This window comes from Nomascus leucogenys, chromosome 4 (assembly GCF_006542625.1).
Source record: "Nomascus leucogenys isolate Asia chromosome 4, Asia_NLE_v1, whole genome shotgun sequence".
NCBI classification, from domain to species: domain Eukaryota; kingdom Metazoa; phylum Chordata; class Mammalia; order Primates; family Hylobatidae; genus Nomascus; species Nomascus leucogenys.
The window spans coordinates 85,462,441-85,478,138 of record NC_044384.1 but is presented as its reverse complement, the minus strand read 5'-3'; the positions used below and the strand labels follow the sequence as shown (position 1 = coordinate 85,478,138).

The window sequence follows — 15,698 nt, the reverse complement described above, 5'->3', positions numbered from 1 at the left end:
CCTTTTTTTGAGACAGGATCTTGCTCTGTCACCCAGCCTGGAGTGCAGTGGCACGATCTCAGCTTATGCGACCTCCACCTCTCGGGTTCAAGTGATTCTCCTGCCTCAGCCTCCTGAGTAGCTGGGATTACAGGCATTCAGCACCATAGCCGGCTAATTTTTGTGTTTTTAGTAGAGATGGGGTTTTGTCATGTTGGCCAGGCTGGTCTGGAATTCCTGACCCTAGGTGATCCACCCACCTTGGCCTCCTAAACTGCTGGGATTACAGGCGTGAGCCACCGTGCCCGGCCTATTGTGGTATTATTACATACTATAAAATTCACTTTTTTTTTTTTTGAGGCGGAGTCTCGCTCTGTCGCCCAGGCTGGAGTGCAGTGGTGCGATCTTGGCTCACTGCAAGCTCCGCCTCCCAGGTTCACGCTGTTCTCCAGCCTCAGCCTCCTGAGTAGCTGGGACTACAGGCGCCCGCCACCACGCCAGGCTAATGTTTTTAGTAGAGATGGGGTTTCACTGTCTTAGCCAGGATGGTCTTGATCTCCTAACCTCGTGATCCACCCTCCTTGGCCTCCCAAAGAAAATTCACTTTTTTGAAGTGTACAATTCAGTGGGTTTTTGTATGTTTGCATAGTTGTGTGACCATCACTACTATCTAGTTTTAGAATATTTTCATTATCCCAAAGAAAACCCAGACCCCATTAGCAGACACTCCCCATTCCCCACCTTCATCTGGCAACCATTAATCTACTTTCTGTTTTTCTGGGTTTGCCTATTCTGGTTATTTCATATAAATGGAATACGTGGGCCAGGCGCAGTGGCTCACGCCTGTAATCCAAGCACTTTGGGAGGCCGAGGTGGGTGGATCACCTGAGGTCGGGAGTTCAAGACCAGCCTGACCAATATGGTGAAACCCCATCTCTACTAAAAATACAAAATTAGCCAGGTGTGGTGGCAGGTGCCTGTAATCCCAGCTACTCCGGAGCCTGAGGCAGGAGAATTGCTTGAACCTGGGAGGCAGAGATTGCGGTGAGCTGAGATCATGCCATTGCACTCCAGCCTGGGCAACAAGAGCGAAACTCCATCTAAAAAAAATAAAAAATAAATGGAATATGTGACTTTTTATGTCTGGCTTCTTTCACTTCACATAGTAGTTTCAAGAATTCACCTATATTGTGGCATGCATCAGTACTTCATTCCTTTTTATGGCTGAATAATGTTCCACTGTGTGGATGTAGTGCGTCTTGTTATTCATCAGTTGACGGATTTTGTGTTGTTTCTGCATTTGGCTCTCATATATAGTGCAGCTATAAACGCTGCATACAGATTTGTGTGTGTGTACATATCTTTTCAATTATCAATTATCCTAGGTATGTATACCTAGGAGTGAAATTGTCAGGTCATGTGATAACATTTTGAGGAACTGCCAGGCCATTTTCCACCAACAGTGCATGAGGGCTCCAGTTTCTCCGTATCTTTGCCAACACTTGTTATTGTCTTTCTCGTTTTAAAGAGGTATTATTATTATTACCATTTTTGGGATGGAGTCTCGCTCTGTCGCCCAGGCTAGAGTGCAGTGGCACGATCTCGGCTCATTGCAACCTCTGCCTCCTGGGTTCAAGAGATTATTCTGCCTCAGCCTCCCAAGTAGCTGGGATTAGAGGCACGTGCCACTACACCAGCTAATTTCTTTGTGTTTTTGTAGAGACAGGGTTTCACCATGTTGGCCAGGCTGGTCTTGAACTCCTGACCTTGTGATCTGCCCACCTCGGCCTCCCAACGTGTTGGGGTTACAGGCGTGAGCCACCGCGTCGGGCCTATTATTATTATTTTTAAAGATGGAGTCTTGCTCTGTCACCCAGGCTGGAGTGCAGCAGTGTGATCTGGGCTCACTGCAACCTCCACCTCCCGAGTTCAAGCGATTCTCCTGCCTCGGGCTCCTGAGTAGCTGCGACACAGGCACGCGCAACCACGCCTGGCTAATTTTTATATTTTTAGTAGAGACGGGGTTTCACCATGTTGTCCAGACTGGTCTCGAACTCCTGACCTCAGGTGATCCACCTGCCTCGGCCTCTCAAAGTGCTGGGATTACAGGCGTGAGCCACCGCGCCCGGCCCCTAAAGAGCTATTATTTAACCTTCTGGCCCCAGCAGCTGGGAGAGATGGTGGGGGTAGAGTGGGGAGGAGCGGGCACTGCGCAGTTCACCTGAGCCCCAGGCGCTCGCCTCGGGCCCCACCAGCACGTCCCCTCCTCGGCAGGCTCCTTCCCCGGGGTCACGTGGAGGGCGACTGCGGGGATAAGCAGGGATGGCAAAGGGAAAGGAAGGGCGGGCCCCAGGCGGGGGATCCCCGGACACGCAGCGCTTTCCTGCCTGGCCCCGCCCAGAGACGTGGGCAAATAGGCCACGCCCCTTCCTGGGAGCCAGTCCCGCCCGTACTCCGCCCCCAAGGACACGCCCCCACTTGGGGCGGAGGCGGAAACCAGGCGGGGGGCGCGGGTGCGAGGAGGTCGAGGAGGCGCGTTGGCACCCGACTCTGGCATCCCTCACGTCCGACATCAGCCCTACCCTCCTTCTCAGGGGCTTCCATTCATTTTGTGCCAAAAGGCAACTGCCGCCCTCACCCCCAAACTTGTAGCTTTGTGGATGGAGGGTGTGGGGGAGGCCGTGTGCAGTGAAAGGACCACCTGGCTGAAGACGGTCCTGGGGGTGGAGGGCAGGAGGGAGCGAGAAGGACAGTTCTGCTCCTGGGAACCTCTCGTTCCTGGGCGAGGGTCTGGGGACCCTGGATGAAGTTTTAGGATCTTTTAGAATGACAGTCTGGGGCAGAGAATAAATTTTTGCAGGGAGCAGATTGAGGATCTGGAGGACTGGGTTAGGTGGGCTCTAGGTACCCAGGACGATCTCGGGAGGCGCACAATGAGAATCTGGGGCTCCAGGATTACGGTGTGGGTGCACAGGATGAAATTCTGGGGGCGCAGATTAGGTAGGACCTAGGTGAGCAGGATGACATTTTTGACGAGCGTCTAGGGGCCCCCGGGTGAGTCTGGGGGCCTGGCATCAAGGTCAGGGCCCCAGGATCGAGCGCTGGGGGACCCTGGTCCGGCGCCGGGAGGCGGCTCCTGGCGGCGCCGCGGGGGACCGGGTAGGGGCCTGTGGCTGGCCGGGGGCGGAGAAGCGGGGGGTCGGGGTCCCTCCCCCTGGCGCGGGCTCAGGAATCCGCCGAAGGGCGGGCGGAGGCGCTGGGGTGGGCCGCGCCGCGGCAGGCGGGCGGGCGGGCGGGGGGCGCTTCCTGGGGCCGCGCGTCCAGGGAGCTGTGCCGTCCGCCCGTCCGTCTGCCCGCAGGCATTGCCCGAGCCAGCCGAGCCGCCAGAGCCGCGGGCCGCGGGGGCGTCGCGGGCCCAAGTGAGTGGCTGTGACCGTCCGTGGAGGAGGGCGCGGGCCGGAGTCTCGGCCGAGTCCGCGGCAGCGTAGCGCCCACAGAGGCCCGCGCTCCTCGGCCTTCGCCGCAGGGGTGTGGGGCGGGGACGGGGTGGCCAGGGCGGGAGGGCCTGGGACCCGGGCCTGGGATCTGGGCCTGTGAGGAGTCGGCCCCCAGCCCTGGGAGACCCCGAGGCCCAAGCACGGTACTGAGCGGGCAGTGGCGGGGGCTGGGCTCGGGCTCCCGGTACAGGGAGTGGGGGTGCCGCGACAGAGGCCCCTGACCCGTGTCCACCATCTCGCAGCCCCAGGATGCTCCCCTGCGCCTCCTGCCTACCCGGGTCTCTACTGCTCTGGGCGCTGCTACTGTTGCTCTTGGGGTCAGCTTCTCCTCAGGATTCCGAAGAGTCCGACAGCTACACGGTGGGGACAGTGAGGGCCGCTGGCCTGGGACGGGAAGGGTAGGGAGGAAGAGACCGGGACCCCGGGGTGGCTGCTGCCGGGGAAGTCTTCCTCCCCTGGCTGGTGGAGGGCTGGGGACCATTGTTTGGAGCAGGCCGGAGGGTGGCCAGGCTCAGGCTCTAGTCTTGGCCTGGCCAGTTGGAGGAGATCTTAGGGTGACCACTGGCCACTTCTGGTTCCCTTCCAGGAATGCACAGATGGCTATGAGTGGGACCCAGACAGCCAGCACTGCCGGGGTGTGTGTGCCTGTGGGACCAAACACCCCCAAGAACCCGGAAAGGGATTGATAGCTGCTTTCCAAGGGACAGCCCCACCTCCAAGAGCTGCCGTGGGAGCCCAGCAGCCCGTTCTATGCCCAGCTCTGCCACACGGAGGCCAGCTGTGGCTCTCTGGAGGCCAGTTGAGCTAGGGGTGGCCTCACCCTCTCCCAGAAACCCAGGAAACCTTGCCCCTACCCCTCAGAGGAGCTGGATCCTGTACACCTTCTCTGAACCACTCTCCTGTCCCAGCTCTTTGTCTCATCACAACCTGGGAGGGTAGTGTCCCCAGGGGTGGGTAAGGAGGCCTTCCTCTTGGGCTGAGCTAGGGCTAGGGCCGTGGGGAGGGATAGAGACCCACTGGCAGGCCAAGAATGAGGGCAACAGTGGGAATAGATGCCCCACCTCCAGCCTTGGCCAACTCTAGGGAGGGGTCCTGAGCAGGCAGACTTAGCTTGTTGAGCAGAGTGGGAAGGCTTTGCTGGGGCCACACATCTCAGAGAAGGCCGAGCTGGGTTCCTGCCTCCGCTCCCTCCAGGGCCAGCCCAGGAGACTGGCTGTGCCCAGCAGGCCCCTCTCTGCAGATGTCAACGAGTGTCTGACCATCCCTGAGGCCTGCAAGGGGGAAATGAAGTGCATCAACCACTACGGGGGCTACTTGTGCCTGCCCCGCTCCGCTGCCGTCATCAATGACCTACACGGCGAGGGACCCCCGCCACCAGTGCCTCCCGCTCAACACCCCAACCCCTGCCCACCAGGCTATGAGCCCGACGATCAGGAGAGCTGTGTGGGTGAGTGGGGACTGCTCTGGTGCCTGGCTTCCAGTCCTCTCACCAGGCGTCTTAAACTCAGACCTCATGTTCCTCCCCGGCTCAAAAGGGCCACTGGTGACGTCCACACCTTCATCCAGACACTCATGTTGTTTAGGACCTGCCACAGGTGGCCCCAGCTTGTGTGCCACTGCTCCAGCCAGCTCTCGGCCCCTCCCCTCGGTTGCTGCAGAGACACTGCAGGAACTCTGCCTTCCAGTGTCTGTCCCCTGGGAGCCGCAGGCCTTGGAGGAAGGAAAGTCCAGGAATCAGTGTTGCTGGGGGTGTGTGGACACGACCTTATTTCCTATGCAACCCCCAACATGCAGTTTTAGAGGTTAGGGGTGCCTTTCCTGTTGGCTCCAGGCTGGTGAACTCTTACGTGTGCTGTTGAGAGAACCAAATCCAAGTGTTGGAACTATCTGTCATGTTGGGTGGTGTGCGGGATCCCAGGCGGGGACTGAGTGGTGTCTCTTGCAGATGTGGACGAGTGTGCCCAGGCCCTGCACGACTGTCGCCCCAGCCAGGACTGCCATAACTTGCCTGGCTCCTATCAGTGCACCTGTCCTGATGGTTACCGCAAGATCGGGCCTGAGTGTGTGGGTGAGTCCAGGAAGCAGCTTCTCTAGTCCCAGCTTTGTGCCCCTGGTCTGGCACTTGCCCTAGCACCTGACCCCCATTCAACCCAGGCTTCACCCCTGGCCCCTGCCACCTCACCCTCCTGTCATCAGACACAGAGGACTGTAGGGGGGTGCGTTTAGGAGGTGTCCTGGCTGACCCTGCCTAATTCAGCTCCCTAGACACAGGATTATGGGTGGTGAAGCCTTGAGTCCCAGCCGGCTCGAGCCCACCTGCCCTCCGCCCTCCTTCTGCCTCTATCCCAGACATAGACGAGTGCCGTTACCGCTACTGCCAGCACCGCTGCGTGAACCTGCCTGGCTCCTTCCGCTGCCAGTGCGAGCCGGGCTTCCAGCTGGGGCCTAACAACCGCTCCTGTGTGGGTGAGGCTGGGCCGGGCCAGGCTCCTGGGTCCTGGGCAGGGAGGTGTGAGGTGGGAGCGCTCCCTTCTTGACCAGCCCAGGTAGAGTGGAGGCTCTGGGCTGCTCCTCCGCTTTCATCCTTCCTGTTTCCTGGCACCCCCAGATGTGAACGAGTGTGACATGGGGGCTCCATGCGAGCAGCGCTGCTTCAACTCCTATGGGACCTTCCTGTGTCGCTGCCACCAGGGCTATGAGCTGCACCGGGATGGCTTCTCCTGCAGTGGTGAGAGCTCCATCCCTGCTGCGTACTCCTCCGTGGGCCCCCAGGCCCTAGCTATGCCGTGCCTCCTGCCACACAGTTCTCCATTTGAGGCCTCCGCGTCCTGTCACTGTGCACTCAGCTGCCGCCTGGGTACTCCACACCGGCTGGCTGTGGAGCACTCCCAGGCTAGTGGGGGAGGCACAAGGAGAGGCAGCTAGGTCCTTACTGAAGCCTACTGGGGAGACTGGGGATGTGGGTGCCACCTGTCCCACGTGTCAGGCTCACCTGCATTTACCTGCATTTGAATTTTGCACTAGGACAAGTCACTCTTCTCTCTGAGCCTGTTTCTTCTTCTATAAAGTGGGTTGTCTTGAGGATTAGGTGAGAGTGTGATAGATGGGCTCCAGCAAGTCTCAAGCTGCAGTGCTTTAAAGTGAATGAACTGCCACTTAATGAGAACCTGCCCTCGTAGTGTATTCCCTGACACACTTGGCCTCCTTCCTCTCAAGAATCCTAGGAGGTATGATTTTCTCCTTCCTCTACAAAATGAGGACATTCATACCTCCCTCCATGTTTGTTGGGAGGATTACATAAAAATAATCACAAAGTCCTGGGTAAATGGTGACTTTCATTATTCAGCTAAGAGAGGTTAAGTGACCTGCCCAAGCTCATACAGCCAGGATGAGATGGGGCCAGGGCTCGATCCCAGACTTCTTACACCCTGTAAACTGGCATGTACCCCCTATGTTATGCTTTGCTGCAGGATGAGGCCTCACTGCCACCTGGCAGCATGAGGGGAACAGGAGAAAGGAAATGTTCTCCCAGTGAAGTTCACAGTTAGCTGGAGGTGACCACTGGGTGCTCGGGCTGACTGTGGGTTGCAGGAATTGGGCGTTACAGCACAGGCCAGACCCACAAAACTCATCTAGTCTAACACACTCATCTTACTGATTGGGAAAATAAGATTCCCCTAGATCAGCTGGCGGGATTCACACCCAAGCGTCTAGATTCCAAGTAACTTATTGAGTGTTTCTTCCAGTTCTGGGCAGAGAGGTCTGTGCGCTGGGGCAGCCTGGGCAAGCTTTCTTTGAACCCTCCATCTCCTGGCTGAGCTTGTGGCTTGTCTCATCCCCGTCTTCCTACATTCAGTCTAACATGGGGCTGGGCCTTCTTGGGAAACGTTTGTGGGACCGAATGGTGAGGAATGCCCTTGACCCGGGGTCCCCAACCCCATGCTTCCTCAGATATTGATGAGTGTAGCTACTCCAGCTACCTCTGTCAGTACCGCTGCGTCAACGAGCCAGGCCGTTTCTCCTGCCACTGCCCACAGGGTTACCAGCTGCTGGCCACACGCCTCTGCCAAGGTACAGGTTGCCCGGGTGGGATGGGCAGGACGGTGTCAGGAGCTGGCAGCCTGACGCCCCCGATTCCAGCCCCTCTCCCCTGGCACAGACATTGACGAGTGTGAGTCCGGTGCGCACCAGTGCTCCGAGGCCCAAACCTGTGTCAATTTCCATGGGGGCTACCGCTGCGTGGACACCAACCGCTGCGTGGAGCCCTACATCCAGGTCTCTGACAAGTGAGTCAATTCGATGCCAGGCCCCCACAGAAACTACGTCTCCTAGGGGGCTTTGGGGCCGACTGACATCTGTTGAGACCAGCGAGTGCCCCTGAGGGATGATGGGAATCACAGTCCTTTATGACAACCAGTCACAGGGGTGGGGAGGGTCCTTTTAGGATTCCCTCCCTTTGTAGGGCAGGAGAAATTGGGGGGACGGGCAAGGAGCTCATTCGTGTCCCCCACCTTGGGGTCTCTAGCCGCTGCCTCTGCCCGGCCTCCAACCCTCTGTGTCGAGAGCAGCCTTCATCCATTGTGCACCGCTACATGACCATCACCTCGGAGCGGAGTGTGCCCGCTGACGTGTTCCAGATCCAGGCGACCTCCGTCTACCCCGGTGCCTACAATGCCTTTCAGATCCGTGCTGGAAACTCGCAGGGGGACTTTTACATTAGGGTAAGGTTTCTGCAACCCTCAGCTGACATGCACAATCTAAAACTGAACTCCAGGACGCCTTAAGGGGGAACTCGGCCAGGCTGCTATGCCCGACTCCTCCCCAAAGCCCCGCCCCCGGGAGGCGGGGTTTCTGTAAGAAGACGGGGTACTCTAAACTCCCGTGGTGCAAAGGGCAGACGGTTAAATGCAATTCTAACGAAGCACTCGGACACGGGAGTTTGAGTCCCGGTACTGGTTTTCCATATCTGATCTCAGTTTCTTCACCCACAAACCAAGGAAATGGCGTATGCAGAGGCCTGGGGTCAGAAAGTCCACTCCTTGCTGGTGGATCTGTTAGGTGGGAGGGGGCCGGGTGGCTCACAGTGAGCTGCTCACAGTGACTGGCAGTGGCATGCATGGGTCTCAGCAGGAGAAGGGGTTTGTCTAGTACCAGCGCTTCTCTTTCTTTTTGAAATTGAATGCTCTGAAGGAAGTCTGCTCACTTTGGGTCACCAAAGGTCCCACCACTCCCAAGAGCCACATGTGGCCTTGAATCATCAGTTAGCCTGGGTCAGACAGAACAAGCTAGAAAGGGTGGGAAGAGCCCCAGCGGGAGATTTCTGAGGGCAGGACCCTGGGTGGGGGAGGAGAGACGTCGAGGGTGTCAAAGAGCTGCATGAGAGCCCGGGGTCGCAGCCTGGCCAGGGCTGTTCCTCTGCCTCACGGCCACGGGGCAGGGAGGTGATGCTGGGGCAGGGGCCTAGCACACAGGCTGACACAATATATATGTCCCCCCACCCACTGCCCTGCAGCAAATCAACAACGTCAGCGCCATGCTGGTCCTCGCCCGGCCGGTGACGGGCCCCCGGGAGTACGTGCTGGACCTGGAGATGGTCACCATGAATTCCCTCATGAGCTACCGGGCCAGCTCTGTACTGAGGCTCACCGTCTTTGTGGGGGCCTACACCTTCTGAGGAGCAGGAGGGAGCCACCCTCCCTGCAGCTACCCTAGCTGAGGAGCCTGTTGTGAGGGGCAGAATGAGAAAGGCAATAAAGGGAGAAAGAAAGTCCTGGTGGCTGAGGTGGGTGGGTCACACTGCAGCAAGCCTCAGGCTGGGGCAGGGTGGCACTTGGGGGGGCAGGCCAAGTTCACCTAAATGGGGGTCTCTATATGCTCAGGCCCAGGGGGCCCCATTGACAGGAGCTGGGAGCTTTGTACCATGAGCTTCAGTCACCCCGAGAGGAGAGGAGGTAACGAGGAGGGCGGACTCCAGGCCCCGGCCCAGAGATTTGGACTTGGCTGGCTTGTGGGGTCCTAAGAAACTCCACTCTCGACAGCGCCAGGAGGCCCTGGGTTCCATTCCTAACTCTGCCTCAAACTGTACATTTGGATAAGCCCTAGTAGCTCCCTGGGCCTGTTTTTCTATAAAACGAGGCAACTGGACTGTTAGTGGTTTTCAAGCTTTTCTTTTAGGAAGTTTTATTTATTTTTATTACTTTTATTTTCCCAATGAGCCCTCTGCACTCCTAAGGAAGTTTTATTTGATGAGGACCAACTGGTGACATAAAATCGATTCAAAGCTGCAATGCCCCACTGACTCCATTTCCCTGACCAGGAAATTCCAGGTCCTAAGCAGCTTTGTTTAAAAACCACTGGACCAGATGGTATCCCTGGTTCCTGCATATTTCATAAGATCCCCAGGGCTAGGCATCTTCTACATGACACATATGGCCGCAAACACTTAGATTCTAATTGTACCCCAAAAGATGTTGTTAAAAGGCTGGCTAGCCTGGGTTGGGGGACAGACGGGGGCTGGGGGCTGTTTCACGGCATAACCTCAGGTCAAGGGGCTGTAGCTGCAGTAGAGCTGGGATAAGGTCCTGCTCAGAGCAGGCCCCAGATTCCTGCAGGAAGAGAGGCAGCGAGGGTCACGCCCTGGGCCTAGGGCAGCCCCAGTCCCCGCCACTCCCTCCAGGTTCCGTCTCTTGCCCTCACCTCTGTAGACGCCCACACTTGATGGTGCTCAGCAGTGTCTCTTGTTCCTTGGGGGTGGCACAGGCATCATAGGCGGCCAGGAGGCTGGGGGGCAGAGGTTTGAGTTTCTGAGGCTGACAGTGGCCCACTCTGGGCCAGCACCATGAGGGGCCAGGCAGAGGGGTCAGCATGGCATAGAAGAGTTGGCACACTGCCCCACTTCCTGAGTCTGGCACTCAAGGCCCCAGGCCAGCCTGGCTGTCCTCCCTCCCCATGGGAACTCTGGGGCAAAACCAGCAAAGGCTCCAAACCATCACCCTCACTCCCCTTAATGGCCCAACCCCCTTCTCCAGGAAGCCTCTGCTCCACCAGGTGGGACGTCTCCCTCCCTCCTGTGGCCTCCACTGCCTGGGACACTGTGTGGGCCTGCTGGCTTCCTCCCCACTTGACCTCCACGAGCACCCTGGGATCTGTCTATCTCTGGTCTGCAGAGCCCACAGAAGGCCAGGCCCCCTCCACGAAGCATGGATTAAGGTGAATTCCATGCACGGAGGGCAGGGGCTGAGGACACCTAAGGGCCCTTTAGGGCCTACCTGGCAGGGGTGCTGTATCGATCCACCAGGGCTGCTGCCTTCTCCCCACTCACTCCGCGCACCTGCATCAGCTGCCGGGCAAACACTTCTCGCACCGACTGGGCCTGGGTTCGGGGAAGGGCTGGATCAGTGGGGGTCTGGGCCAGGCCACGTCTGAGAAGCTGGGCAGAGACAGTACCTTATTCTTGATGGCTCCTGCGTTGAAGTCACTGAAGGTGAGGAGTGAGCAGAGAGGGTTTGGAGAGGGCATGGCCCCTGATTCAGGGTTCCCAGGGGTTCCCCAGGGGCGGCTGCGTAGGGTGTGGCCCTGAGGGAAGAAGGGACTGAGGCCAGGCTGGAGCTCGAAGGGACAACTCCAGCCAGCCCCTGCTCAGTCCTCAGCCTTGGGGGGCCAGCCTGAGAAATGGGGATCTCACCCACCTTGCTTCTTTTGGGGATGCACAGGGCCCAGGCAAGGTGAATTCCTTGTGGGCTCTGTCCCGACACTGGGAAAGAGGCCTCTGCTCACCTGGTAGAGTCTCTGCAGGCCCCGCGTCAAGAGGGCCAGGTAGGCGGCTGACTCCTTAATGTCTGCTGTGCGCTTCACAAAAAAGCCATCAATGACCTGGGGAAGAGGACCCAAGAGAGGGAAGGTGGCTCCTGGCCCAGACCATGAACCATGGACCACAGGGGCCCCTGCCTGCCTGGCCCTGCCCTCCCAGCTCACCTGAGTGTTGGTGACAGCCTGCAGCAGTGTGCTCTCAGGAAGGCTGAGGTTGTGGACTGAGCCATGCTCTTCCACCAGGTATACCCGGTGCTCCAGACCACAGCGCTTCAGCCGGAACTAGGGAAGTGGACAGAGTGGACAGTGAGGGTCTGGCTGGATGACCACATGCCTGGGCATCCATGATGTCACACTCAAAATGGTGCTGTGACCCTGTTCCCACCAGTTAGCCTCTGCATCCTCCCTAGCCTCTCCACCTGCTTCAGAGGGGCCTCCGCAGCTTTGCTCATGCTGACACTCTTGTCTAGAAAGCCCTTCCTCTATCTCTCAACACTGCCCATCCTTCAAGCCTCCCCTGGGCCAGTACATGGCCTCTGTGACTAGGGGTCCACCCAGCAGCAAGTACCAAGGTACAGCCTCTGTATTTCCACTCCTGGAGGTTTAAGCCTTGTTTGTCCAAGACTGCAGGGGCTGGGTACCCAAGAGGTCTTTAATATGCTCCTGAGCTCAGCCCAAGAATGCAGGTACCTGGCTTCCTACTGTGCGCCTGGATGGGCCTGTGGGGGTCTGATCCTGGAGCAGCCACAGGGTGGGTGTGGCTGGATTCCAAAGGGCTCTGCCTCAAGGAGGCTGCCAGAAGTGCCCCTGGATTGCTCTGGGCTGAAAAGGGGCTTTGGAGCAGGCAGGGAAGCCTGGCAAAGCCAGCAAAATTACCTTCTGCTCCCGGAAGCGGCCGTCAATGATGCTGCTGCAAAGATCATCAAGCCGCTTGCGCTCCACAATGTGGTCCAGTACCAACTCCCCAGGGCTTGCTGCTGACAAGCCAGCCGTTAGCTTGCGATCCCCTACCCACCAGGCCCTGCCCCTGGCGCCAGCGGGTCCACGGCCCTTCACCTGGGTCTCCAGGATTGGTCTCCTGTGCCACCCACACAAAATCCCCAACGTGCAGCTTGCGCACCGTGTGGGTCACGTGCAGCCGCTGTAGCTCTCGGAGCAGCTCTGGCCTGTGCCCGCCCCTGGAGTGGCAAGGAGGGAAGCCTAGATCAGGGCAGGGCAGTGCCTACCCCCCAGCCTCCTCCAATCATCTCCTTCGTTTCTCCCCACCTCACTCACCCCCGGGTCTCGCCAATGTCCACACACAACAGCACCCTGTACTCTCCAGGCCTCAGCTCCAGTGGCGGCTGCTGGACCCCTGCTTCACTGGCACTAAGTGGGGGGTGTCGGTATGTGAAGCCAGAACCCCTTGTGCCAGAGCAGTTGCCCCACACCCACGCCACCCGACGCCCACCACCCACCCACAGTAGGGAGGCAGCCACAGCTCAGCTGCAGGTGATGGGTTGGGGCGGGGTTTTGGCCTTATTTCCCATCCCCTTCTCCCTGTTTTCCCCCCTCCTCCACCCTCCTCCTCACAGCTCTGCTGAAGCTGCTCCTGGCACTGCTGTCTCCTCCCCAGGAGACTCCTTGGGCCCGATGCCCACATTCAGCAAGCTCAGGCCTTCTGACTCGGCCAACTTCTGGGCCAGTTCCAGGCCCTCTGGGGTCAATGAGTACCTGGGAGACGGAGGGAATAAACACAGCTCTCCCTTCTTCACTCATTCCTGGCAGGCTCTCCTGCCTGCCCCCAGCTGGGCTGGCCTCACCACCCCCTTGGCACCCTGCACAAATGACCCCAGTGGCTCCTGCTCCTCCTGGTCTTCTTGGCTCTTAGAGCAGTTCCTTGGACCTGCTCAGCGCCATTCTCAGGTCTGTAAGAAGTGTGTCTCAGACAATTTCCTTCCTCCTGTCTTCACTAATGCTGTTTCCTCCTCCTCGGAATACTTATCCTGCATCTCTACCTGCCAAATCCTAAAACATGTCAAATGCTATCTCCTCTGAAAAGGCTTTCTCCTCCTCCAATAACCACTGCACCCTCCCCACGCCCGCTGCTGCAGTTTCATACCCTCCAGGTACTCCAACAGTGGGGGCTCCTGAGGAAAGGCCCACGCCCCCCAACCTCAACAGCATCAGCTCTGGGAGTTGCTGGGTGACACTAAGGCCCTACTAAGAAGATCATGCATGCTCTCCTGTATCTCCTGCAGTTGGCCCCACCTGGCTGGCTGGTGTGTCCTGAGGACCAGGTTCCTGTGGAGGAGGGAGCGGAGGGCTGGCCAGGGTCGAGCACTCCCAGGGGCTACCTGTGGATCAGAAAAGAGACCTTCAGAGAGCACCTGGTACCACAAGTCCATGTTCCCTGTGTCCCCAGCCACGGGCCACACACGGGCCCACTGCAAGAAAAGGCAGTCTTTGGTGGGCCCCAGAGCCACTTGGGCCTGTCCTCCCTGATCCCTGTGCTCACCCTGGGGGCCTTCTGAGCACACCTCTGCAGCAGCTCCTCCTTGGTTAAGAAGTGGTGGCCATTAGGATTCTGAAACCAAGGTAGAGAAGACAGGGTAGGCTCAGTGCCAGTGCTCCTCCTCATCCCGCTCAGGTGGCTGGGATAATCTTTGCCTGCCCTGCCCAGGCCAGGCCCCTCTGGGAACCTCCCACCCCACTGCCATGGTTCCGCCTCCCGGTGTAGCCCAGTACTCACCAGGTGCTCCCGGTAGAGCACCAGCAGTATCACTCGGGCTCCTGAGTGCTGAGCTGGCCAGTAGCTGCCAGAGCCTCCCGTTTTGGGCTGGGCGGGAACCTGAAAAATACAGAGGAGCTCTGAACGCGAAAGCCAGTCAGTCATCTTTGAATAAGTCCCCAGCAGGCTTTGTGGCCCTGGGTAAGTCACTCAGTTGTCTCTCAGTTTCATTCTCTGTAAAATGGGCCAGGTGATGGGATGACCTGCTGCAAATCTGGGATAAGACAGCAGGCAGTTTTGGGCCAGCGGGTTGGGGTGTCTGCCCAGCCTGGCCTCAGTTCTGCCATGCGCTGCAGGACAGGTGTGATTACACAGGAAAACTCAACAATGGTGACCCCGTAACTAACTGAGCTGGGCTCCCTAAGTAGCTTGATCATGGAATTCTCTCATTGGCTGTTACCGATATTCCTATTCACAGGTTAAAATACTAAGTCGAAAAGAGAGTAAGTCATTTGCCCAAGGCCAGGCATCACTGGTGAGATTTGAACTCAGGTTCGCCAAATCCCTCAAGCCAGAAGATCATACTCCCGCACTCCCACTTTGCCTTCCACTCCCCTTGCCCCTTCCTCACTGGCATGGAAGACTCCTGGACTTCCGCAGGTCGCCCCTGCGGAGCTGGACTGTTCTCTCCAGATAGTGAGCCCAGGGGATGGTCACCTGCGGGAGCAGAATAGAGTTAACTCCACACTCCACGAATCCGGCAGCTGCGAGGGTCTGGGATGCAACCTGCTCAGATAGTTAAGTGAGACCGGTGAGGGAGGCTCATGTAGCGCCAGCCACTAGCCCGAGGCCGAACGGCAACTCGGACAGGAGTGGGGAGCTTAAAGCCAAGGGCTCCCAGCTGAGTACGGAGGCTGCACCTGGAGGAGGTAGGGGATCACCGACCCCTTTCTGAGGCGCTTACCGCCCGATGTTCGGTGCCGCTGCAGGCGCTCGTCCAGCATCCGGCAGAGCCCGTCTCCGAAGTGCTGTAGGATCTTAGCTTCCTTCCCGCTGCGCAGCGGCAGTGGGTACCGTCGGAGGGAACGCAGCGCCTGGCCGGGCAGAGGTAGGGTACCTGGTCAGGGCAGGCCTGACCTGGCCAGCAGCTTTTCCCATCGGGCCACGCCAGGACCCACCTTCTGAAACACGAAGCGCGTGCGGCGCCCGCTGCGGGTCGCCTCGTCCCGCCACTCGGTCAGCCAGCGAACGAAGAGCGGATTGGGACAGGAAGGCAGTGGGCGCTTCCGGCCCAGGCGGACCGGGGCCGCCATGAGCCCGAGAACGGGTCCACCGGCGCCCCACGCCCGCGGGACTGGGACGCCACCACTTCTGGAGTCGGGATGCGAACACCTGGCCCGGGGCGGGGCGGGGGAAGAGGGAGGCCGAGGGTGAGATCACGGGGCCCCAAACACTCGGGGCACTAACGAGAGGAGAGCCTGCGGCCGCCCTCCTACCCCTGCGCTGCTCTAAGTGGTTGGTCAGGGGCGCTGTCTCTAACGATCTTTCCCCTCAGCCTCACTCCAGCCAGCCTTTGGGACGCGCCCATTCCCATCCCCCGGAGCCTGGACCGGCTCCTTCCTGTCACCCCAGATTCGAGAGCGGGGTCTTTGTGTAGGCGAGAGGAGGGCGGACAGCGCCCCCTGTGACGGGGAGGACTGGCT

General features: G+C 58.8%; 2 protein-coding genes across 6 annotated transcripts; one reads left to right on the top strand and one right to left on the bottom strand.

Moving 5' to 3' along the window:
• Positions 1-3,176: 3,176 nt before the first annotated feature.
• On the top strand, positions 3,177-9,620 carry EFEMP2 (EGF containing fibulin extracellular matrix protein 2). Of its 3 annotated transcripts, XR_004029690.1 has the most exons (12): positions 3,177-3,398; positions 3,719-3,836; positions 4,063-4,111; positions 4,717-4,923; positions 5,422-5,544; positions 5,826-5,942; positions 6,085-6,204; positions 7,428-7,547; positions 7,636-7,762; positions 8,002-8,197; positions 8,989-9,258; positions 9,356-9,620. XR_004029690.1 is itself a non-coding variant. In XM_003274205.3 (11 exons), exons 2-11 carry the CDS (start codon positions 3,726-3,728, stop codon positions 9,148-9,150), a joined length of 1,332 nt encoding a protein of 443 aa, XP_003274253.1. In that variant the 5' UTR covers positions 3,177-3,398; positions 3,719-3,725; the 3' UTR covers positions 9,151-9,620. The 3 variants fall into 3 exon arrangements, 2 of the variants coding, with proteins under 2 accessions (XP_003274253.1, XP_030667093.1); XM_003274205.3 differs by having other exon boundaries at positions 8,989-9,620; XM_030811233.1 differs by lacking the exon at positions 4,063-4,111 and having other exon boundaries at positions 3,254-3,398; positions 4,671-4,923; positions 8,989-9,620.
• A 7-nt stretch (positions 9,621-9,627) lies between these two features.
• MUS81 (MUS81 structure-specific endonuclease subunit) lies at positions 9,628-15,646 on the bottom strand. Of its 3 annotated transcripts, none has more exons than XM_030811231.1 (16): positions 15,174-15,646; positions 14,960-15,089; positions 14,627-14,712; positions 14,017-14,115; positions 13,783-13,851; positions 13,536-13,621; positions 12,858-12,998; positions 12,561-12,653; positions 12,406-12,485; positions 12,162-12,259; positions 11,451-11,567; positions 11,253-11,348; positions 10,923-11,051; positions 10,745-10,848; positions 10,173-10,256; positions 9,628-10,081 (listed from the first exon to the last, which is right to left on the bottom strand). In XM_030811231.1, exons 1-16 carry the CDS (start codon positions 15,306-15,308, stop codon positions 10,015-10,017), a joined length of 1,614 nt encoding a protein of 537 aa, XP_030667091.1. In that variant the 5' UTR covers positions 15,309-15,646; the 3' UTR covers positions 9,628-10,014. The 3 variants fall into 3 exon arrangements, with proteins under 3 accessions (XP_030667091.1, XP_003274252.1, XP_030667092.1); XM_003274204.4 differs by having other exon boundaries at positions 12,342-12,463; XM_030811232.1 differs by lacking the exon at positions 10,923-11,051 and having other exon boundaries at positions 10,745-10,905; positions 12,342-12,463.
• Positions 15,647-15,698: the final 52 nt, after the last annotated feature.